This window comes from Rhinopithecus roxellana, chromosome 9 (assembly GCF_007565055.1).
Source record: "Rhinopithecus roxellana isolate Shanxi Qingling chromosome 9, ASM756505v1, whole genome shotgun sequence".
Classification (NCBI taxonomy): domain Eukaryota; kingdom Metazoa; phylum Chordata; class Mammalia; order Primates; family Cercopithecidae; genus Rhinopithecus; species Rhinopithecus roxellana.
In genome coordinates this window covers 55,231,104-55,256,067 of record NC_044557.1, presented here as the reverse complement: position 1 = coordinate 55,256,067, position 24,964 = coordinate 55,231,104, and the positions used below count along the sequence as shown (strand labels likewise).

At 35.8% G+C, this 24,964-nt stretch overlaps 1 protein-coding gene across 2 annotated transcripts in view; it reads right to left on the bottom strand.

Annotated features, from left to right (window-relative positions):
• The window catches only part of SLC26A7 (solute carrier family 26 member 7), a 155,574-nt gene that overhangs the window by 24,648 nt on the left and 105,962 nt on the right, over positions 1-24,964 (bottom strand). For both annotated transcript variants that reach the window (XM_010364375.2, XM_030937653.1), the window contains exons 10-15: positions 17,934-18,011; positions 16,829-16,924; positions 10,097-10,203; positions 9,014-9,080; positions 5,810-5,947; positions 2,984-3,032 (exon numbers count right to left, since the gene is read on the bottom strand). In XM_010364375.2, coding sequence (XP_010362677.2) covers positions 2,984-3,032; positions 5,810-5,947; positions 9,014-9,080; positions 10,097-10,203; positions 16,829-16,924; positions 17,934-18,011 — 535 coding nt within the window. The remainder of the gene's footprint in view (positions 1-2,983; positions 3,033-5,809; positions 5,948-9,013; positions 9,081-10,096; positions 10,204-16,828; positions 16,925-17,933; positions 18,012-24,964) is intronic.

Sequence of the window (24,964 nt, the reverse complement as noted above, 5' to 3'; positions counted from 1 at the left end):
AAAATAATTCAAAACTTCATATGGAACCAAAATGGAGCTAAAATAATTCAAAATTTTCCTAAAGGAAAAAGAACAAAGCTGGAAACTTCACATTATCCAACTTCAAACTATACTACAAGGTATAGTAACCAAAAAAGCATGTTACTGGTACAAAAACAGATACATAGATCAATGGAACAGAATAGAGAATCCAGAAATAAATCCACATACCTATAACCTATTGGTCTTCAACAATATCAACAAATATTAAAGATGAAGAAAGGACTCCTCATTCAAAAATGGTTCTGGGAAAACTGGCTAGCCACATGCAGGCAAATAAAACTGGACCCCTACTTCCACCATATACAAAAATTAACTCAAGATAGATTAACGACTTAAATATAAGACCTGAAACTATAAAAATTCTAGAAGAAAACCTAGGAAAAACTCTTCTGGACATTGCTGTAAGCAAAAGATTTATGAGTATGATCTCAAAGCAAATGCAACAAAAACAAAAGTAGACAAATGGGGCTTAGGTTAAACTAGAGGCCTTCTGCACAGCAAAAGAAACAACCAACAGATTAAACAGACAACCTAGAGAATGGGAAAAGATATATGCAAACTATGCATCCAACAAAGGACTAATATTTAGAATCTATAAGGAATTTGAACTCCAGTGAGAAAGAGAAAATAACCCCATTAAAAACTGAGCAAAGGACATGAACAGATGCTTCTCAAAAGAAGACATACATGTGACCACCAAACATGAAAAAATGCTCAACATCATTAATCATCAGAGAAATACAAATCAAAATCAAATGAGATACCATCTCACACCTGTCAGAAAGGCTATTATTAGAAAGTCAAACACTAACAGATGTTGGTAAGTATATGGAGAAAAGGATATGCTTACACACTGTGGGTGGGAATGTAAATTAGTTCAAACCCTGCCCTCCACCATGGAAAACAGTATGGAGATTTCTCAAAGAACTAAAAAGAGAACTACCATTCAACCTAGCAATCCCACTACTGTGTATCTACCCAAAGGAAAAGAGATCATTTTATCCAAAAAAAAAAAAAAAAAAAAAAAAAAACTCCTGTAGTCTTATGTTTATCACAGTACTATTCACAATAGAAAAGTCATAGAATCAACCTAAGTGGACTGGATAAAGAAAATGTACTATATATACACCATGGAATATTACACAGCCATAGAAAAGAATGAAATTATGTCTTTTGCAGCAACACGGATGGAGCTGGAGGTCATTATTTTAAGTGAATTAATTCAGAAATAGAAAACCAAATACCACATGTTCTCACTTATAAGTGGAAGTTAAGCAATAAGTACACATGGACATATAAATGGAAATAATAGACACAGGGAACTCCAAAAGTAGGGAGGATAGAAGATGAGGAGAAAGTTGAAAAACTACCTACTGGGTACTATTTTCACTATTTGGGTGCTAGATTCACTAGAAGCCATACCCCAGTACTAATCAATATACCAATGTAATAAAAACCTGCACATGTCTCCCCTGAATCTAAAATAAAATAAAAATTATTTAAAGTAAATTTAAAAAATAGATTCATAATTGACTTCCCCTTATTAAGAAAAAGAGAAGTTAAAAAATCCAGTTTTCACTCTGAATTTTCAGCATCAACCTATTTCTTCAAACTTGTGATCTAATAACAGAAAAATGTATAATGCTATTTCATTCTTTTAAAAATCATGTTATTTCTTTAGCTCCATGCTAAAAAGAATATAGTTATTTTGAAGCATATGTTTAAGGTAATAGATGTCCTTCCATTAGTAACACTTTTTAAAAATCTAACACATTTGTAACTAAAATTATTTCTAAAAATTCAAAATAAAAATAATACAACTAGATATTTATCAAAGACTTCCAATAAAAATCACTTTTATTTCCACCTACTTAGAATAAATTGGCTAAGCAAATATTGCATGACACACAAAAAAGAAATTTTTGTAAAACCTTTTATATTAAATAAAAGTCACAATTATGAATAATTTAACTACACTGAGGCTTTAATCTTAGTAAATATCAAATTAAAAGATAAATATACAAATTTGTTTCAACTCTTTTTTTATCATTTAGTTATAATATCACAACACTTCTCATCCATATTTTCTTGTATATCTTTTAATTTTCTCTCTACTGAGACAGCGGTCACATCAATTCATCAGTTTGCAAAGAAAGATAATTAAACTTCTAGAGAACTTTGACCTGGTAATTTAACAAGCATCCACCATCAAAACATTTGTTCTTGTCACCTGATTTTGCAGGTAAATCTGAACACGTAATAGCTTTAAATTGCTGGTTTGTTTTGGGTGGCGATCCAAAATGTATTCAAAGATATATTTCATGATAAATCCTCATCCATATTAAAACTACACTAATGCCATGAATTTCAATTTGTGGGTCAAACATTTAAGTAAATGAAAAGAAGAAGGAGAGGAAAGAGGAGAGAAAAGGAAAAGAGGTGGGAGAGGAGGAAGAAGAAGGAGAGGGAAAAGGAGAGAGGAGGGAAGAAGAAAAGAGGAGGAGATTGAAGAGAGAATAGCGAAGAGGAAGAAGTAAATAGAAAAAGGAAGAAAAGAATGAAGAGAGAAAGAGGAGATGGAGAAAATAGAAAAAAAAGGAAGAAAGAAGAAGACAGAGGAGGAAGAGAAAGAAGAGTAGAAGTGAAGGGGAGAGGGAGAAGACAGGAGAGGAGGAGGGAGAAAGAAAGAGTAGAGAAGGGAGAAGGAGCCAAATGGCTAAATCTATTTTCTGCATATAAAAGTATTAGTGCTTATTTGGTAACATAAGCTTAAGCTAAAGCCAGTAGAAGGGAGGAGGAGAGTAGAGGGAAGAGGAAAATTAGGAGAAAAGAGGAAGAAGAACAGAGGAGGGAGGCAGATGAGGAGAAGGGGAAGATTTTATTCTCTGGTCTATATTCAAGTCAAACACTTAGATTTTCTTTTTCCTTAAAGCTAACTCACCATTGCAGTTGCCATTGGATAGGGAATTGAGCAACGTGTTTTGTTCACACTAAAATAAAAACAAACATTAAGAAGAAAAATGTTATAAAATTTTACTTGTCTGAAAAAATCACATCATTCTTTTATTTAGAAAGAATAACAAAAAAGTAGTCTCCAAAATTATTTTTCACTAGCATTCTCTTCAGAATAATGTATAAAACAAACTTTGAAATAATAAAATGATAATTAATTCTAAGCATATAGCAATTCAGTAAATAATTTATGTTATCAGTAAGACTGTCTTCTTCAGAATATTTCCTGCAAGACTAAGTTTGTTTTGATTTTGGATTAGAAATTAAACATTTGCACATTTTTAAAGTAACATATTCAATCAGAAATCATCTTTATTAACATTGCATTTTAAGAGGGAGAACCACTGATCATATATATTACCACTACATGAAAATGCTGGATTAAAAAACAAACAAAAAACCAGCTCTGTATCCTACAGTTAATCTTGTCTGACAATAATTGATGCCTCTAATGAGATCATGCGCTATCTACTTCGCAAATAATGTACTATTGCTATTTTTGTTAATCATGATGATAGCAGTTGATATTTCTTCAGTCCTCACTGTATGCCAAGGACTTCACACTAATTATTTAATCCTCAGAAAAATTGTATGAAGTGACAATTTTTATTTTTTATATAAGAGAGTCAAAGATTTAAAAGGTTAAATAACTTCACCAAAGTCACAAAGCTAGTAAGAGCATGGGTTAGAACCAAAGTTCATGCCTTTCCAATTCCAAGCCTCTTGTTCCCAACCACTACATTACACTGCTTCTCTCACAAGATGAGTTTTTATCTTAAAGGCTGACTACAGAACCTCTGTTTTCTCTTCTTTATAGCCACAGCTTATGTATTGTAAGCCTGACTCACAGTTATCAGCTATACAATTTCCATCAGGTTATTTTATCTCTCTCGATTTCTACCTCCCTTTTTATGTAACATTCAGGTAACGCCACTTACATCTCAGGGTTGGTGATGATTAAGTTAGCCTGACTAAAGGGACTGGCCCCTGAGAGAGATTCAGTGAACTTGAGTTTCCTTTCCCTCGTCTTAAAAATACTTCATGTGAAATCTCCCGTGAAAAAGAACTTCAAAATAATTTATGTAGATATTCGACCCTTTAGGTGGTGGATCATAACTCCATGTTTCTTAAGTGTGGGCTGCACACAGTGACTTTCTTCTGGAGAGCACAGAATAAAAGAGAAGGGAGTCACTTTACAGTGGAGAAACCTGGCAAACACTCCCTTATCCAGGTGATCAAGGTAGAATAAACATGTTGATAAATCATGTTGATTGCAGGTACCCTTGATACAGTGTGATGAGAAGGGCACTTTACCTCCACAGTTTTCCTCCCAAAAGGGGCCCATGCTTAGAAAGGTCTCCAATCTGGTTTAATGATATTCTGTCACCATCTTGAAATTCTTAATAATTGTTGAACAGGGGACCTCACATATTCATTTTGCACTGGGCCCCTGTAAATTACATATCTGATCCTGTATATAAGGCTTCTATGGTACAAATTAGGGTAAGGCCCAAAGGCAGAAGTGTGAAGCTGTAAGGGACAAGAATGTGGTTCAGGACAGCTCCTAAGACATCAGAAATGGGAGGGTCAAGATCTTCTATGTACCTAAATGACTGGGAATAAGTAGCTCAAGGACACAAGAAAAAGAAGCAATCCTTGTGCTCTAGAGGAGTCAAGGAAAGTTTCACGGAGACAGTAGTCAACCAAACTAATAATGCTAACTAAGATGTTACAGTGTTGAGTAGGCCAAGCACTATTCTAAATGCTTTGCCTTCATTGACTCATTTAATCATCTCAATTACATGTGAGAAAACTGAAGAACAAAGATTCAACAACTCAAAATTCCACAGGTAGTAAGTGGCATACCCAGGCAGCTTGGCCTCAAAGGCCACACTCCTAACATTACAGAGGGCTTAAGGATTCAAATGATAATAGATAGCTTATTTGTATTAAATCATACTGATGCAGATGTGATTCAGTATCTCTGTTAATTGACAGCATAAATGGAGATAAAGAATTCTGGAATTTTATAATAATATTATTAAAATGATTGCAACAGTTTATGCGTCTCTGAAGTCATTTATCATATTCCATCATGTTTAGAGTTAGTTCTAATGCCTTTTCTTTGGTTTAAAAAAAAAGATCCTTTCGGCCGGGTGCAGTGGCTCACACCTGTAATCCCAGCACTTGGTAGGCCGAGGCGGGCGGATCATGAGGTCAGGAGATTGAGAACATCCTGGCTAACACCATGAAACTCCGTCTGTTCTAAAAATACAAAAAAACTAGCTGGGCCTGCTGGCGGGTGCCTGTAGTCCCAGCTACTCAGGAGGCTGAGACAGGAGAATGGCGTGAACCCGGGAGGCGGAGCTTGCAGTGAGCCTAGATGGCGCCACTGAACTAAGCCTGGGCGACAGAGCAAGACTCCGTCCAAAACAAAAACAAAAACAAAAACAAAAAAATCCTCTGGAGATTGGTTAAGAGATCCATTAAATTAGATCATTTGTCTTATTTATTCTTTTCAGTGCTATAGTACCTGTGACACATGTCCACTAAATATATGCTGAATAAATCAATGAATGAACAAGAGAGTGATTACCTAAAAATCAACTAAAAGAATCAAATAATCATAGGTTTTGCTGAAGGGAGAGATCTCGAAATACTTGTGTGATGTATTATTACTTACTTGATATATGTTTTATTGTCATGATATAAGGTTACATGTAGTATGACATTCTAATCAAACCACTGATCCTACCTTGCTGGTATCATCGAGTGGCTGATTACAGGCATTTTCCTTTTGGATTATGTTCATTAAATCAGCATAAAATTTTTTTGCATTCAGGAAAACAAGCGGGTTGTTTATTGAGATAATTTTCACCTGCTGCAGGTTTTCCTTTTAGAGGAGAAAAAGAAACAGATTTAGAACTCTGAATTAAATAATAGAGAATTATAGCCAACAAACAATCAGGTCTAAATGTCACTCAGTTTTATGAGCAATCTCTCAATTAACATTTTGATTACTAAAATGTATTTAGAGGCCTTAATGTACTATCACACTTCCTTAGGCGAAATACATATTTCCTGTTTACTAAGAAACATTAATAATGGCAAGATAAGTTGGCAGCTTTTAAGAAAGTGGCCCTTATTCTTCCTAGCTGGTTTTTCAGGAGGCAGTAGCCTAGACTATCCAAAGAGTTCCAGGAAGTCCTATCCTTTCAAAAGTATTTCTTTTATTCAATCTATCAATTAAAAATTAATTTACTTAACCATCAGTACTTTTTTTTAATGAAAATGTGTCCTAAAGGGTCAACCATCAGTTATTTACCTCATAATGACATAGCTTTCCTTCAGCTGAAATACTTTACAGGTGATTAATAGTTGTAATTTGAAGACAGAGACCTACAGGTAGTAGTAGGAATATAACTTTACTTTGGGCAGGCCTAGGAACTGGATTGCCAGGATGTGGTGAGCGATGCAGAAAGGAAGAAGGAAAAGTTTTGACACAAAAGGTGTCTGCTTTGCCCATTTTCCCATCACTTGGTGATGCTCAACTAAAACAGTCTTCTCTATGACCTTTGGGGCAAGTGTCTGATCTAGAAATGGAAAGGAGGGTAAATTCTACAAAATGACAACTCTTGATCAACTAAGTAAGCAATACTCTTTCAGGCTTTACTTCCATAGAAGAGGAGATGCAAAGAATAGCGATGCATACAGACAGAGGATAGAAGTATGAAAGAAAGAAAACATTAAGTATGTTAATTTGGACAATTCATTTAACTTCTCTCAGTTCCCTCATTTCCAAAAGTGAGACAAATGTTTAAACTAGAAAATCTCAAAAAGTTCCTATAGTTACAAAACTGATTGAACTTTGCAAAGTGAGATTTGCAACAAATAACTCAAGAAAACAAACAGACCTTAAGTTGTCAAACTAATGTTCGGACAAGAGTAAACCTCTTAGAAACAAAAAATAAAAATTAACTCTTAGGCCTGTCATATTAGTCATTCCAAAGCACCAAAGCTTAGCCTGACCCTCTAATCACACTACATCAAATTTGTCCAAGCCATGGCCCGTGAGCCACATGCCGCCTAGGATGGCTTTGAATGCAGCCCAACACAAATTCATAAACTTTCTTAAGACATTATAAGACTTTTTTTGCAATTTTTGTTTAGCTCATCAACTGTCATTAGTGTTAATGTGTTTTATGTGTGGCCCAAGACAATTCTTCTTCTAGTGTGGCCCAGGGAAGCCAAAAGATTGGACAACCCTGAACTACGTGATTGTGCCAGTGGGTTGTTTTAAGTTAATATGAAAAAAATGTATTTGTTAAAGAATAGAGATTCAAATTGTTCTAGAAAAGAAATTATCAGTGGGGTTAAATTCACTGAGTGGAAAGAGATCTCTCAAATCACGAAGGGTCATTTCACATGAAGAAGAGGCGGAAGAGTGCATAAATGGAAAAGATAAATGACAGATTATTTTAATTTAGCTGAAAATTCCACCTGAGAACTTACATTCAACTCTTGCTTTATCTTAGTTTTGTCCCTTTTATTTTTTATAAAAAACATTGAGAAATTAGAGAGATGTAATATTATAATAAAATTAAAATCTCCATGTGAAACAGTTATTATTCAGGTCAGTGACTAGACCAAGACCAATCAAGACTTAAAGATGTGGAGAAATTTCTAGCATTTTCATCTTCCTGTAAATCCCCTCATTCGCTTCTCTACATGTTTAGCCCAAGAAGAAGTTAAGGATTAGACAGAATTTATTAAACAGTGATTTTTAAGCCAAAAATAGTCAAATCCAAAGCCAAATTCAGTCTCAAAGCTGAGGAGGTCAGGGCTAATACATGTGTACTTGTGGTGTGGATACACAGGGGACTTCAGGGGCCCAAAAGTCAGTCTGGGGCTTTGCACAAGCACTAAATTCCCATGGAAAAATTAAGGAAAGAAACAAAAGGCAAAGTTGGTGGAAAACTTGAGCCTAGAACACCCTGGAAGGCCCTGAACCCAAATAGCTCTCTGTGAAACAAATCTTTCCATAGTATTAAAAACATAAGCCATTCCCTTGGGTGCTGCAGAGGGTTCCTGATGCTACTTCCTACTTCCAGTCTATTTGGAAATACCCTGACACTGGTCCTTCTGGCGGGAGGCCAGTTTACTCTATCCTTAGGGGAATTATGAGATACTGAAACAAGTGTATGTGAAAAATAAAGGGAAAAAGGTTAGTCAAACATTTACAAAGCAGGTTCAAAATGAGGGCAATTTTTTTTAATTGGCAAAAATATTTCAAGTCAACATTTTCCCCCTCACTTTAAACTGTTATAGTCATCCTTTAGAACAACAAACTAGAATTCAGACATAATCAATTGGCTTTCCTAAGCATGAGCAGAGCAAGACTGTTTATACAAGTTGTGCCCTTAAAAAGGTTCCCACTGTGTAAGAAACCAATTCTATTGGCATTCTGTAGCCACTGGACTGAATTACCCTCTGCTAACATACAGTTGACTGAGTTAAAAAAAAAAAGAAAAGAAAAGAAAAAAGCAATACCATGAACCAAATTTGCTTCATTCCCTTTCCTATTTTCTATCTTTCTCCATGACTTAATTCAGAATAGACTATCAGTGTAGTTTGATTATGCAACTCAGTAATGGAAAAGAGGTGTCCAAATGCCTGAATCAATCTTGGCCATGATTCTACAGTGAACTGTAGTTCTAGGAACCACGCTACGCTTTTATTTGAATGCTGAATCCAAAGAGATTTTCTTTTGTTCTATTGATTTGTTGCATGTCGTTTGTCACATATATTGTGATCACATATGTACCATTCGAAGTTTATACTAATTAAAAACAATTATATTTTTAACTATCATAATTTATCTATTTTGGTGATATCTTAAAATTATCTCACCCACAAAATTATTAACAATTGCATAAAGGAAAAGTAAAACTAAACTTACACTGTCCATTTCTGTCTTTACTTTAAATTCCATTTCTTTCATGTTTTTTATACTTAGAGTCATTGCTCTAAATTTAAAGCAGAGAGAAAACAAAACAAGTCATTTCCTAATCATTATATAAACAATGAAGAAACCAAAAGTAGTCATTTAATAACTAGAATGTATCTGAAATGATTTAAATTCTATAACCCATTTGTTCATAAGAAGACATTGGTAAATCTACATATCTCTAGGATATTTGGGGATAGAGGCTAACAACAGAGGCATATAAATAGAGTCCTATCTCTCCAAGCTACTAGATGTGCATTAGTAAAGAAGAATTATAAAAGAGAAAAGGCAAGAGAGTATGCAGCATTGATAAAATACTGTTTTAATGAAAAGCAAGAAAAGAAAGAATCAATGGCAAGATAGGATTGGATAATATTGAATCTGAATATATAAATTCTATAAAGAAAGACTCTATAGAAATAAAACAACATTTTTTAGAATACATTATGTCACAAATAACTTTAATGGAAAGATGGATGTGAAGTAAATAGAAACATTATTCCCAGATGAATACTTTGTAAAGCAGAAAAAGAATTGGTCAGACTAGGGAAATGATTTATAAATTTTCAGTAAAATGACAAAAAGAGAGTGTGTTTCTCAATAAATTATCTAGAAAATAGATTAATCTGACTTCTGAAAAATAAAATATTCTGAAGTTATTTAATTTTCCAAATAATTATATTGTGAAATGATTTGTGATCATTAGCTACTAACTCTCTTCACTTAATTTAAATAAATCTCTCTATAATGCAGCATAAGGCTAAGGGGTTTATTTATTTTAAAAGAGTTTATATATTCTATTTTATAATGTTGATAAGCTATTTATCTTCATTAAGATCAACATTGTTAAATATCATATGCAGATAAAACATTTTCTTATCTGTTTGTCCCTAGTTCTCTGACAGCAAGAAAAACATGAGATTGTAGTACTATATGTTACACAGAAATAAAAGTACCTAGCAAGTACCATATGGCAAGTAAGCATGTATTTTGCTGCTGTGTCAGAATAAACAGAGCATTTAGATAGGATCCTACCTTGGGAAGCGTCCTATCACTATAGCTATGGTACAAACAACACCAAACAGCAGTCCCACATTGGCAGCAAAGCATATTGTAAATACATATGTACTGACCCATATGCCCTGAAAGAGAAACAAGAAACAGAAGTTGTGAATCCTTTGGAATTCACTTCTTTCTCACGATTGCTAAGTTCCTCACAATTGTATTCTTAACACTCTTGTGACCAGATCTCTCAGCAAGAAGATACTATTTAACAAGTGGTAAACAGAAGTTCAGAAATACAGAAACAAATCCTGCTCCATCAGATTCTCAGCAGCAAAGGTGGGGAAAAGTTTCTTCTTTTATTTCCAGACACTGACAAGCCTTAGTTCAATCCCCAGCAAACACTATATTTAAGATCTGTAAATAGTTGGTTGATGTGTATGCTTCAAACGCATGCCATGATTTCCCACCGCTTTCTCATTTAATGTAATATTATTACAAGCAATTGTGTACAGATTTTTGGTCATTCCCAACAATATTTTGTCTTCTAGGATTGCCATAAAAATAACTAATGTCATTTATTAATACATAAGGCTCAGGAAGCCTAATTTTAAAATGACTGAGTCAAACAATGCTGCCAATGCCACTTTTAGATCAATCATTATGGAGATCATTATAATTTTATTTGTAAGGGGCCATTCATTACGAAAGCTAAAATATAAAAGGGCCAACTTGGTTTTTGGGAACATTTCAAAAGATTACATGAAACTCTAATTCTCTTTTAGTTGGAATACCAAAGTTATTGCTGTTTTGTTTACCACTTAAAATTATAATTTGCAACAAGATATTGTATTATAGTTGGAATTTCTAAGCCTAGTGCTGAAAAAATATCTTTAAAAGCAAAATAATTTGTGAAATACAGATTATATTTTCTTAACACTAAATCCTGCATTTATCAAACAGTAAACAAACAACGTTTTTAACCTCTGTCTTTTCCTCCCAAAACTTGCAGCACTTTGCCTCTGACTGCAATTCTAAATTTGTTTATTTCTGTCCTAATAGCTATATTATCACTTTAAAACATCTTTGAAAACATATTTTAATTCCATACACAAATGAGGAAGTTAGAAACGTTTCTGTATTCTAAAAATAGCAGAATCTTGGGGAGGGAAGGAGTGTAAATGTTTTTCAGACAAGTCTGAAATAACTATTTCTAAAGGGCTCTTTTTTGTTGCTGTTTTTGAAATGCTTCTCCTTTGTCTGGATTATTTATCTACACTAAGTTTGAGTGATTCTTAACAGGCTTTTTTGAAAAGCTGAGCCCTTGGAAGCAAATGGAGGGAATTTTATCCATAAAATTCCTTTTGATGTAGGACAAACAAACATTCTGGAGTAAAAGAGAAAATACAATTTAAATGAATGTCATATTAAGATCCATCATCTACAAATGTAATGCTAGGTTATTACTTATTATGAGATCATTCCCAGCTGAGATGGTTTTTCTTTATTCAGGTGAACACACAGCCATTTGAGTCTTCTGTTCATATATAGTGTTTTTTTCTTCCTGGTGTATTATGCTATACTTAATCATATACAAAACAAGGCTGCAAGTTTTTGACCATTATTTTTGCTTCCCACGATGACTCTGAGTTTCACTCACTCTCAAATGCTAACTGAATCTGCCCAAGTATGGCAGAATAATACCTCACCAAAAGCTTTATAAGTCTAATTCCTCTGGGCCATCCTCCACGATTCAATATGGTATAGGGAACTAAGGATCCTGGTCCCTGCCACATAAAAAACCATAGAGCCTGGAGGCCAGAATTCATCAGAGCAACCAGAAATTTTGGTACCATCTGGTTCTATTTTTAAAGCATATTTACTCTCCCACAACATCATCTATTATAAGTTGGGCTTTCCAAATGCTTACTTATTTCCTGGGGCTACATTTATAGCTTTGAAAAAATATCAAATGGAAATTAATAACATAGACCAATAAATAGTTCCATTGGTTAGAATAAATCCCAATAGCATTCTGTAATAATTCCTGTTAAAGACCCAAATGCTAGTTGTCACAGTTATCAAGAATTAGTTGACTCTTGGGCCCCTATTTTTTATTTTTTGTTATGTGTTCCTACTTGCTCTCTTCCCTATTTGGCACTCACAGTCCCCAAACACAAACTAACCCCAGTGTTGACCTTCAGTAGGGCACACAATGCTTTGTCTTTGTAGAACATACATCAGCATAAAGCACAGTTTAACAGCTACTAAATTACCTCACTTCCCCCTAGCCTAACTATTGTACTATCTGTTTTTATGGCAGATCCCTATTATTAAATTTTTACAGATCTGAATTCTGTATCCAATGTTCAGCTATTCAAACTCAGTTCTGAGCCAATAAGTCTCCTTTTGGACAACTATTTTCTCATTACTTCAAAGAGGGTTTTGACCAACAACTCAAAATAGCATCAATATTAAACTGTTAGGCCTATTGTGGGGAGAGGGGAGGGGGGAGCCATAGCATTAGGAGATATACTTAATGTAAATGACGAGTTAATAGGTGCAGCACACCAACATGGCACATGTATACATATGTAACAAATCTGCACATTGTGCACATGTACCCTAGAACTTAAAGCATAATAAAAAATGTAAAGAGGTGAAACAGTTTCTAATTTTCCATGTGATGACTATGTACATGATATTTTAAACTTTAAACCTTCAAATTAGTTGACACACACACACACCCATATCTTGGATAATTTCACTTCCATGATATTCTAGGCATAGTCCATCTATGTAGTAATCTAGACATTATACATATTGGGTATATAGCCTATATCCACAAAAGTCTGTGCAATATTCATACTTTGAATGCTGCGCCCAATAGTCCAATAATCCTTTGAATGCTGTGCCCAATAACCCAATAATCCATGGCTTTTCACTGTTGAATCCCTTGGCGACTAAGAGATACCTATTCACTCCAACCATAGAAGGCTATTTTCAAGCTAAACCCAATGTCCCACTGAATCATCATGCACCTGCTATATCCACGTCACCTTTCTCACACCGTATCTTTGCCTGCACCCTATTGCCTACTTACTCCAAGTATTTAACTATCACATCTAAGTAGGAGACTACAAATTCTAAACTCTTAAACAATTTTTAGCTATCAAACACATTCAAACTTAACATGTCCCAATGCAAACTCATTAACTTCACCCGAGAATCTGTCCTTCCTCCAATGTTCTCCTTCAGTTATAATACTAATATCCTTCAGTACTCTAATCAGAAGGTATGGAATCATATTTTACTTTTCCTCCTCTTTAATCTACCTGTCCAATCATTTCACAAATTCTATAAATTAAGAAAAAATATCTCAAATCATATCCTTTTCTCAAATTATTAATGATACCTTAGTTCACACTGTTCCTTTCCTCAACTCTTTTGACAGTGTCCTACTTAACTCTCTGCTTTTGTTATCTGCACTGTAAACCACCTGCCATACTGCTGCTAGAATTAATGTTCTAAGTATAGATTTGGATATCAGATTTAGAGAGTATATTAAAGGCATTTTTACTCAACCCTCCTCTATTAAAATCCACCCAAAACAATATAAAATGTGAATACAGAAGGGAAAAAATCAGCATCAATGAAGCCAGAACATGGTCAAAACTTCTAACTACAAAATACGATATAGACTTGCCAAATACTGTGAAATTTGGGTGATAATCAAGGAGGACACTAGAAGCCAACAAACTTATCCTCAGAGCTCAATCAAGTATAGATTTTTGTTTAAATGCCAGAATCCTGAAAATTCTGTACAATAATCTGGTAAGAGCTTTTAGGGGCAACAGCTTCTAAGTTCTAAGGTCAAAGATGGGCTACCAGAGAAAAATGAAATGTACTCATAGAGATTTATTTAATACCAGAGGACTGCAGAGTGAAAGGCCATTTGTATCATTTACAATCTGACTTCCTAAGTAAAGGTGACTGGAGGAAGTAAAACAAGATGAAGAATGGAGAAATGACAACAGCGTGAGATCACCAGTGAACCTGTGATTTCTGAGGCTTTGCTTCAATGATCTAAATCAGAACTGCGGGCTGCTCTACCTCATTTCCAACCTCCTGCTCTCCCTATGTTGTTTTCCAGCAAATGGGTCCCCTAAAAATGCATTACAATTCTAAATGAATCATCAAGGGCCCTATTCATGGAAATGAGGAAAATAAGAAAGAAAATAATGAATAAGAGGCAAAAGATAGATTTGGATATGTAATAGGCAATATAATCTCAGGAAAGAAACTTTAAATATAAAAATTCAAAGAAGGAATGATAAATGAAAAACAGAAAAACAGAAGGAGATAAAAAGCAGGCAGGCTAGAATAATTCAGGAAAGAAAATGAATGAAAATAAAAGCCATGTTTAAAATTAAAAAGTAAGATAATCACAACTAGAAATACATAATCAGAGATATGTGACTAGTCCAAATAAATCACTTACACAGAAAAACAAAATAATCCTGGGAAAATATTTAGATATGAAGGAAAACAAAGTAAAAACAAATAGAAAATTCACTAAAAAGACAGCAGAATACATAGATTTGAAAAAATATTCAAAGATAAATTAGAAGAAAAATTTTGTAAATAATTCCTGATTATGAGATCAAAAGATTATGTCATGCTCAGAAATTTGAAACTGAGTGCTCAACCACAGTAATATTCTGATAATAGTACCAAACTTCATAAGTAAGAAGAAAGAACTTCTTTGGGCATCCATGTAGAAAAACAAGTTACTTATAATAACAACAAAAAAATTATGAGGGATAAAATCTACTTTATCCCTCAATGCCTAAAGATAATGTTAAGATTAAAAAGACCTGAGTGAAAGTATTTTACACTCAGTCAAAAACTTCTTTCTAGTATGAAAACAAGCAGATATTGTCACAATGAAATAGCTCAAGGAATATAAAACACATGAGTTCGTGGAAAACTACTTGGTGACGTACAGAAAACAATGAGATGAAATAAATAACTCGGGTAGGAGAATCTTTTTTTTTTTTTTTCCCAAAAAGACTAGAGATAACCACTAAATGCATCTAAACAATAGAATTTTCTATATCCTATAACTCAGTGAATGATATCATCTTCCTCCACTGGTGTTCCTAAATAAAAACTCAGAAGTCATTCCAACTGATCCATATTATATAATGAACTGGTGGTGAGGACTAACAAATACAATCTCTTTGATATTTTTCATCTGATTTTTTCTTGTACTTCATGGTCTCAGCCTTGGTCTAGGCCTTCCTCATTTATATGCCTGAAGGGCTAAAGAAGTGCTCAAATTTCTGTATGCTTCACCAGTTTGATCCATCTTCCTCAAACTACTCAAGTGACCTTTCTAATACATACATTTTATTCTTATTTCACCGTTCAGTGATGTCTCACTGCCTTCATAATGAAATCAAATCATATTTGTAAGACATGAGTTGCCTTTCCCAATCCAACCCATTCTTAACTTTTCCAACATCATCTGTCACTACTCCCATCATCACATTATATGTTCTACCCATGCCAAATACCATAGGGTAATCAAGTAACTTGTTGAATAATTTGCACCTTTTCATTTCTTTGTTTCCATGACCCACCTAACATATATCACCTTTAAAAGGTCATGGTTAATTTTGGCCTCTTGTTCTGCCTACAAAATACTGTTCCTTCAAGTCTCAGTTCATATTTCAGCTCTTCTGTGACAGTCTTTCATGTTAATCAGTCCAAATTAAATGTTCCTGCCTCTATTTTCCCCAAAACTAAGCTCCTACTTTTCCCTCCAGGTCATGTTTTATCCTGTCTTGCATAATAAGTTAGTGTTTCTGTGTCTACTTCCTCCACAAATAACTGTCTGGAGAGAATGGACAGTTTTATTTTCATCTGCACATTCCTCATGGTGCCCAGCATTGTACTTTGGTAAGAGCTCAGTAATACTGAGCCCCAGGAGGAATATTATGAAAGTAGGCACCAGCATAAATAATATCCCAAAATCTCTCAGAGAAAATGATCTGAAGAAGAGAAAATGTGTATTTCATATTAATAATTATATTTCAATATGATGACTGTCATAGTAAAGCTAAACAGAGGGTACTTATGAAGTATGTCTCCCATATTGGAGAGGGAGAGGATTCTGGATTGCTCTTGCATAGATAGGTTTCTCTAGAATCAGTGGGCTATTTATGTTAGTAGAAATCGTACTTTATCATGGTTCAGTATATTTTAATCTGTTTCAAGCATGGTCCTCTTAATGTAACCCATTTAAAAGGCAATTCATGACACCTTTTGTATTTAGAATGAAAGTGGTCACCATTAAGAGGTTCAGCCTATGTGCACGCAGCATGCATTCTTAGTGATTAATGATAGTTTTTCATACAGGTTATAAATTGTCACATTTCTATTACTGTCTATTTCCCTGGTAAGTCTTACTTCCAAAATTAATTCACATTGTAAATTGGGCATCCCAAATTCACTGAAATTATTAGCATTTCTTTAAAAGTTCTCAAACTACACATTCATCAAAATTTGACCAAACTCTATTTCTGTTTCATATATATTTCAATGTTTTTATTAAGATTTTGGAAAAAAAAAATGGTAGTTTGTAAAGTATACAAATCTCAAATGGCTAAATCTATCTGCTGAAAATAAAATTATTAGTATGTATTTGGTAACATAAGTTTAAGCAGAAAAGGAATAGTTTTAGATCAAATTTCTACTTACCCAATCGATTTTATCCACATTCCAATATTTTTTTAAATCTCGGAACTGTATTAGCATTCCCTTCAGTCCCACAACAATAATGCTTGCAAGGACACACTAGAAATAAAATGTAAGTTGAAGATGAAGCAACATAAAAATTGTAACGTAAATTTAGAAGGCCAAGGTATTTTATTGTTTTGTTTTTAAAGTACTTAATAGAGAAAAGCAGTCACCAATTAGAAGACAAAAGCAATGTTTGTTTTGTTTAAAACTAACCTATTACTGTACTTTAGGAAAATAATATATATTCTAGAAATTCATAAAGTAATATTTGTACAATTCTAAACAACAAGAACAAAAAGAAAATAAGTAAATTGTAAGGATGAATGTCATGAAGCTCAATGCCCTCTTAACTATACATACTCATGGTCATTTGTTTGAAATGTATTTGTTGCATGAAATTAAATATGTACATCATATATTTTCTTATAATTGCCTTAAATGTCAATTATCTGACTTCACCCGAAGATATTTATAACTCTCTTGAAAAGCAAACTTGATTATTGGAAGATTCTCCCATGGAAATGGTTTATTCTCACTACACACATGAAAAATTAGAATAACAAAGGATGGAGACAGGCTTTCATAAGCCCAGTGTTTTGCATTCCTTTGGTGCTTCAGCCTTATGAAGAAGAAGGTGAAACACTGGCACTAATGTTCTGAGTCACTTTGTATAACAGACATATCAACAATGGGAAGCTGTATTTTGTTTCCTATTTCCTTGCCTTAGCACATATGTTTTTCTAACAGTCAAAGTTTTAGTAAAATTTATACTTCTTATAACCAACTATGCCTAATTTCACCCTCCAGATGAGCACAGAATGAATCTATTTCCACAATGCCATTCTTACGTGAGAGCCAAAAACTTAAAAAGAAACAGCCACAGTACCCCCTCCCACGCCTGCCTCAAATGTAGCTTTCCATACCTCCCTCATTCAGACTTTACTTCTGTAACATGGTTTCTAGATTTATGATTATTGAGGTTATACTTCCAAGAAATTTTATATACAATGATTCTCATGAAAAGTTAAATTAAAAAGTAGATAGTGAAAAAGCACTACCGTACCATGGGCAGCCAGTAAAGCAAAGGTCCTATTGCATAGATGACTATAAGGATGAAAATGCAAGATATTAGACAAGCCACCTGTAAAATACAAGACAGACAAAAAGAAAAAAGAAAACCTTGAACTTTTTTATTATGTCAAAGTCATGGGTTGGGGGGATAATTCTTAGTTTATCTTGATTAGAAGAAACAAAATGTTGCAACATAACTGTTAAATTGCTTAGACTGTCATTATCTATATTTTGCAGCTGAGGGAAGTTGAATGTGACAGCCGACAAACTGGTGCAATCAAATTAAGTCAGTGATGAGAGAAAAGCAATTTCACACAAAGAAATAGGACACCATCAACTTTTATCACACATCACAGCGATGGCTTTTTTGTTTAATAGTGAAAGTGACATTTCAATTAAAAGTTCTTTAGCCTGTTGGTGTTTAGCCTGACTCCCCTCCTTATTTTGTAGGAGGTTGTTTGGGCAATAACTGAATATGTGGCTTAGGGTACTTCTGTGCTGATAATTTCCACTGAAGCATTTACCCTCTTATTTGGAGTTCTTTGTTAGTAAAGGCTCCAGTTGTGAAGTAGTTATATGGGATATGGGAGTGATCTCTGGCAGTGGAACAGGCTTCATTTTCCTAAGCCTGAAAGGCCATTAGTATTATGTTCTAACCAGCCAGCCTGCTGACAAAAAGCAATTCAGTTCACCTGACTCCTACAGCCATATTCCACTTGATGAAGAACTTGATTTCACAGAAGCAAATGTTCAGGACTTAATAAAATATTTGGCCAAACTGCCTTCCTAACAAGAGAAAAGAAGGCTTTCACAGGGCCACGAAGATGCCTAGAATATCATTATGGAGATATCAAAGGGAATTTGGACCTAGTAGAATTGCTTTAATTAAAAATAAATATATAAACAAACAATCAATATCAAAGGCTGGCAAAAACTCAGAGCAACTGGAATTCTCAGGCATTGCTGGTGGGAATGCAATATGGTACAGCCACTCTGAAACAGTTTGACAGTGTCTTATAAACTTATATATACGCTTACCTTATGACTCAGGACTGCCTAAGAGAAATGAAACATGTCCACGTGAAACCTAAATATGTATTTCTAGAACCTTTATTCATAAACACCAAAATCATAAATAACTAAAATATCAACCAATTGGTGAATAAATTGCAGTACATCTATACAATAAAATACAACTCAGCAATTTAAAAAAATATGGATGGGGAGCAAGATGGCTGAATAGGAACAGCTCCAGTCTCCAACTCCCAGCGCCAGCGACACAGAAGACCGGTGATTTCTGCATTTTCAACTGAGGTACTGGGTTCATCTCACTAGGGAGTCCCTGACAATCGGTGCTGGTCAGCTGCTGCAGCCCGACCAGCCAGAGCTGAAGCAGGGCGAGGCATCGCCTCACCTGGGAAGTGCAAGGGGGAAGGGAATCCCTTTTCCTAGCCAGGGGAACTGAGAAACACAACACCTGGAAAATCAGGTAACTCCCACCCCAATACTGCGCTTTAAGCAAACGGGCACACCAGGTGATTATATCCCACACCTGGCCAGGAGGGTCCCACGCCCACGGAGCCTCCCTCATTGCTAGCACAGCAGTCTGCAATCTAACCACAAGGCAGCAGTGAGGCTGGGGGAGGGGTGCCCGCCATCCCTGAGGCTTAAGTAGGTAAACAAAGACGCTGGGAAGCTCGAACTGGGTGGAGCTCACAGCAGCTCAAGGAAACCTGCCTGTCTCTGTAGACTCCACCTCTGGGGACAGGGCACAGCTAAATAACAACAACAACAACAACAAAAGCAGCAGAAACCTCTGCAGACGCAAATGACTCTGTCTGACAGCTTTGAAGAGAGCAGTGGATCTCCCAACATGGAGGCTGAGAACTGAGAAGGGACAGACTGCCTGCTCAAGTGGGTCCCTCACCCCTCAGTAGCCTAGCTGGGAGACATCCCCCACTAGGGGCAGACTGACACCTCACACCTAACACGGTGGAGTACACCCCTGAGAGGAAGCTTCCAAAGCAAGAATCAGACAGGTACACTCGCTGTTCAGCAATATTCTATCTTCTGCAGCCTCTGCTGCTGATTCAGGCAAACAGGGTCTGGAGTGGACCTCAAGCAATCTCCAACAGACCTACAGCTGAGGGTCCTGACTGTTAGAAGGAAAACTATCAAACAGGATGGACACCTATACCAAAACCCCATCAGTATGTCACCATCATCAAAGACCAGAGGCAGATAAAACCACAAAGATAGGGAAAAAGCAGGGCAGAAAAGCTGGAAATTCAAAAAATAAGAGCACATCTCCCCCTGCAAAGGAGCGCAGCTCATCGCCAGCAATGGATCAAAGCTGGATGGGGAATGACTTTGATGAGATGAGAGAAGAAGGCTTCAGTCCATCAAACTTCTCAGAGCTAAAGGAGGAATTACGTACCCAGCGCAAAGAAACTAAAAATCTTGAAAAAAGAGTGGAAGAATTGATAGCTAGAATAATTAATGCAGAGAAGATCATAAATGAAATGACAGAGATGAAAACCATGACACGAGAAATACGTGACAAATGCACAAGCTTCAGTAACCGACTCGATCAACTGGAAGAAAGAGTATCAGCGATTGAGGATCAAATGAATGAAATGAAGTGAGAAGAGAAACCAAAAGAAAAAAGAAGAAAAAGAAAGGAACAAAGCCTGCAAGAAGTATGGGATTATGTAAAAAGACCAAATCTACGTCTGATTGGGGTGCCTGAAAGTGAGGGGGAAAATGGAACCAAGTTGGAAAACACTCTTCAGGGTATCATCCAGGAGAACTTCCCCAACCTAGTAGGGCAGGCCAACATTCAAATTCAGAAAATACAGAGAACGCCACAAAGATACTCCTCGAGAAGAGCAACTCCAAGACACATAATTGCCAGATTCACCAAAGTTGAAATGAAGGAAAAAATCTTAAGGGCAGCCAGAGAGAAAGGTCGGGTTACCCACAAAGGGAAGCCCATCAGACTAACAGCAGATCTCTCGGCAGAAACTCTACAAGCCAGAAGAGAGTGGGGGCCAATATTCAACATTCTTAAAGAAAAGAATTTTCAACCCAGAATTTCATATCCAGCCAAACTAAGTTTCATCAGTGAAGGAGAAATAAAATCCTTTACAGATAAGCAAATGCTTAGAGATTTTGTCACCACCAGGCCTGCCTTACAAGAGACCCTGAAGGAAGCACTGAACATGGAAAGGAACAACCACTCCCAGCCATTGCAAAAACATGCCAAAATGTAAAGACCATCGAGGCTAGGAAGAAACTGCATCGACTAACGAGCAAAATAACCAGTCAATATCATAATGGCAGGATCAAGTTCACACATAACAATATTAACCTTAAATGTAAGTGGACTAAATGCTCCAATTAAAAGACACAGACTGGCAAACTGGATAAAGAGTCAAGACCCATCAGTCTGCTGTATTCAGGAGACCCATCTCACATGCAGAGACATACATGGGCTCAAAATAAAGGGATGGAGGAAGATCTACCAAGCAAATGGAGAACAAAAAAAAGCAGGGGTTGCAATCCTAGTCTCTGATAAAACAGACTTTAAACCATCAAAGATCAAAAGAGACAAGGAAGGACATTACATAATGGTAAAGGGATCAATTCAACAGGAAGAGCTAACTATCCTAAATATATATGCACCCAATACAGGAGCACCCAGATTCATAAAGCAAGTCCTTAGAGACTTACAAAGAGACTGAGACTCCCATACAATAATAATGGGAGACTTCAACACTCCACTGTCAACATTAGACAGATCAACGAGACAGAAAGTTAACAAGGATATCCAGGAATTGAACTCAGCTCTGCAGCAAGCAGACCTAATAGACATCTATAGAACTCTCCGCCCCAAATCAACGGAATATACATTCTTCTCAGCACCACATCGCACTTATTCCAAAATTGACCACATAATTGGAAGTAAAGCACTCCTCAGCAAATGTACAAGAACAGAAATTATAACAAACTGTCTCTCAGACCACAGTGCAATCAAACTAGAACTCAGGACTAAGAAACTCAATCAAAACCGCTCAACTACATGAAAACTAAACAACCTGCTCCTAAATGACAACTGGGTGTATAATGAAATGAAGACAGAAATAAAGATGTTCTTTGAAACCAATGAGAACAAAGACACAACATACCAGAATCTCTGGGACACATTTAAAGCAGTGTGTAGAGGGAAATGTATAGCACTAAATGCCCACAAGAGAAAGCTGGAAAGATCTAAAATTGACACTCTAACATCACAATTAAAAGAACTAGAGAAGCAAGAGCAAACACATTCAAAAGCTAGCAGAAGGCAAGAAATAACTAAGATCAGAGCAGAACTGAAGGAGATAGAGACACAAACAACCCTCCAAAAAATCAATGAATGCAGGAGTTGGTTTTTTGAAAAAATCAACAAAATTGACAGACCGCTAGCAAGACTAATAAAGAAGAAAAGAGAGAAGAATCAAATAGACGCAATAAAAAATGATAAAGGGGATATCACCACCGACCCCACAGAAATACAAACTACCATCAGAGAATACTATAAACACCTCTATGCAAATCAACTAGAAAATCTAGAAGAAATGGATAATTTCCTGGACACTTACACTCTTCCAAGACTAAACCAGGAAGTTTAATCCCCGAATAGACCAATAGCAGGCTCTGAAATTGAGGCAATAATTAATAGCCTACCAACCAAAAAAAGTCCAGGACCAGATGGATTCACAGCTGAATTCTACCAGAGGTACAAGAAGGAGCTGGTACCATTCCTTCTGAAACTATTCCAATCAATAGAAAAAGAGGGAATCCTCCCTGACTCATTTTATGAGGCTAACATCATCCTGATACCAAAGCCTGGCAGACACAACAAAAAAAGAGAATTTTAGACCAATATCCCTGATGAACATCGATGCAAAAATCCTCAATAAAATACTGGCAAACCGCATTCAGCAGCACATGAAAAAGCTTATCCACCATGATCCAGTGGGCTTCATCCCTGGGATGCAAGGCTGGTTCAACATTCGCAAATCAATAAACGTAATCCAGTATATAAACAGAACCAAAGACAAGAACCACATGATTATCTCAATGGATGCAGAAAAGGTCTTTGACAAAATTCAACAGCCCTTCAGGCTAAAAACTCCCAATAAATTCGGTATTGATGGATCATACCTCAAAATAATAAGAGCTATTTACGACAAACCCATAGCCAACGTCATACTGAATGGGCAAAAACTGGAAAAATTCCCTTTGAAAACTGGCACAAGACAGGGATGCCCTCTCTCACCACTCCTATTCAACATACTGTTGGAAGTTCTGGCTAGGGCAATCAGGCAAGAGAAAGAAATAAAGGGTATTCAGTTAGGAAAAGAAGAAGTCAAATTGTCCCTGTTTGCAGATGACATGATTGTATATTTAGAAAACCCCATTGTCTCAGCCCAAAATCTCCTTAAGCTGATAAGCAACTTCAGCAAAGTCTCAAGATACAAAATTAATGTGCAAAAATCACAAGCATTCTTATACACCAGTAACAGACAAACAGAGAGCCAAATCATGAATGAATTTCCATTCATAATTGCCTCAAAGAGAATAAAATACCTAGGAATCCAACTTACAAGGGATGTAAAGGACCTCTTCAAGGAGAACTACAAACCACTGCTCAGTGAAATCAAAGAGGACACAAACAAATGGAAGAACATACCATGCTCATGGATAGGAAGAATCAATATCGTGAAAATGGCCATACTGCCCAAGGTGATTTATAGATTCAATGCCATCCCCATTAAGCTATCAATGAGTTTCTTCACAGAATTGGAAAAAATTGCTTTAAAGTTCATATGGAACCAAAAAAGAGCCCGCATTGCCAAGACAATCCTAAGTCAAAAGAACAAAGCTGGAGGCATCACGCTACCTGACTTCAAACTATACTACAAGGCTACAGTAACCAAAACAGCATGGTACTGGTACCAAAACAGAGATATAGACCAATGGAACAGAACAGAGTCCTCAGAAATAATACCACACATCTACAGCCATCTGATCTTTGACAAACCTGAGAGAAACAAGAAATGGGGAACGGACTCCCTATTTAATAAATGGTGCTGGGAAAATTGGCTAGCCATAAGTAGAAAGCTGAAACTGGATCCTTTCCTTACTCCTTATACGAAGATTAATTCAAGATGGATTAGAGACTTAAATGTTAGACCTAATACCATAAAAACCCTAGAAGAAAACCTAGGTAGTACCATTCAGGACATAGGCATGGGCAAGGACTTCATGTCTAAAACACCAAAAGCAAAGTCAGCAAAAGCCAAAATTGACAAACGGGATCTCATTAAACTAAAGAGCTTCTGCACAGCAAAAGAAACTACCATCAGAGTGAACAGGCAACCTACAGAATGGGAGAAAATTTTTGCAATCTACTCATCTGACAAAGGGCTAATATCCAGAACCTACAAAGAACTGAAACAAATTTCCAAGAAAAAAACAAACAACCCTATCAAAAAGTGGGCAAAGGATATGAACAGACATTTCTCAAAAGAAGACATTCACACAGCCAACAGACACATGAAAAAATGCTCATCATCACTGGCCATCAGAGAAATGCAAATCAAAACCACAATGAGATACCATCTCACACCAATTAGAATGGCAATTATTAAAAAGTCAGGAAACAACAGGTGCTGGAGAGGATGTGGAGAAATAGGGACACTTTTACACTGTTGGTGGGATTGTAAACTAGTTCAACCATTATGGAAAACAGTATGGCGATTCCTCAAGGATCTAGAACTAGATGTACCATATGACCCAGCCATCCCATTACTGGGTATATACCGAAAGGATTATAAATCATGCTGCTATAAAGACACATGCACACATATGTTTATTGCAGCACTATTCACAATAGCAAAGACTTGGAATCAACTCAAATGTCCATCAGTGACAGACTGGATTAAGAAAATGTGGCACATATACACCATGGAATAC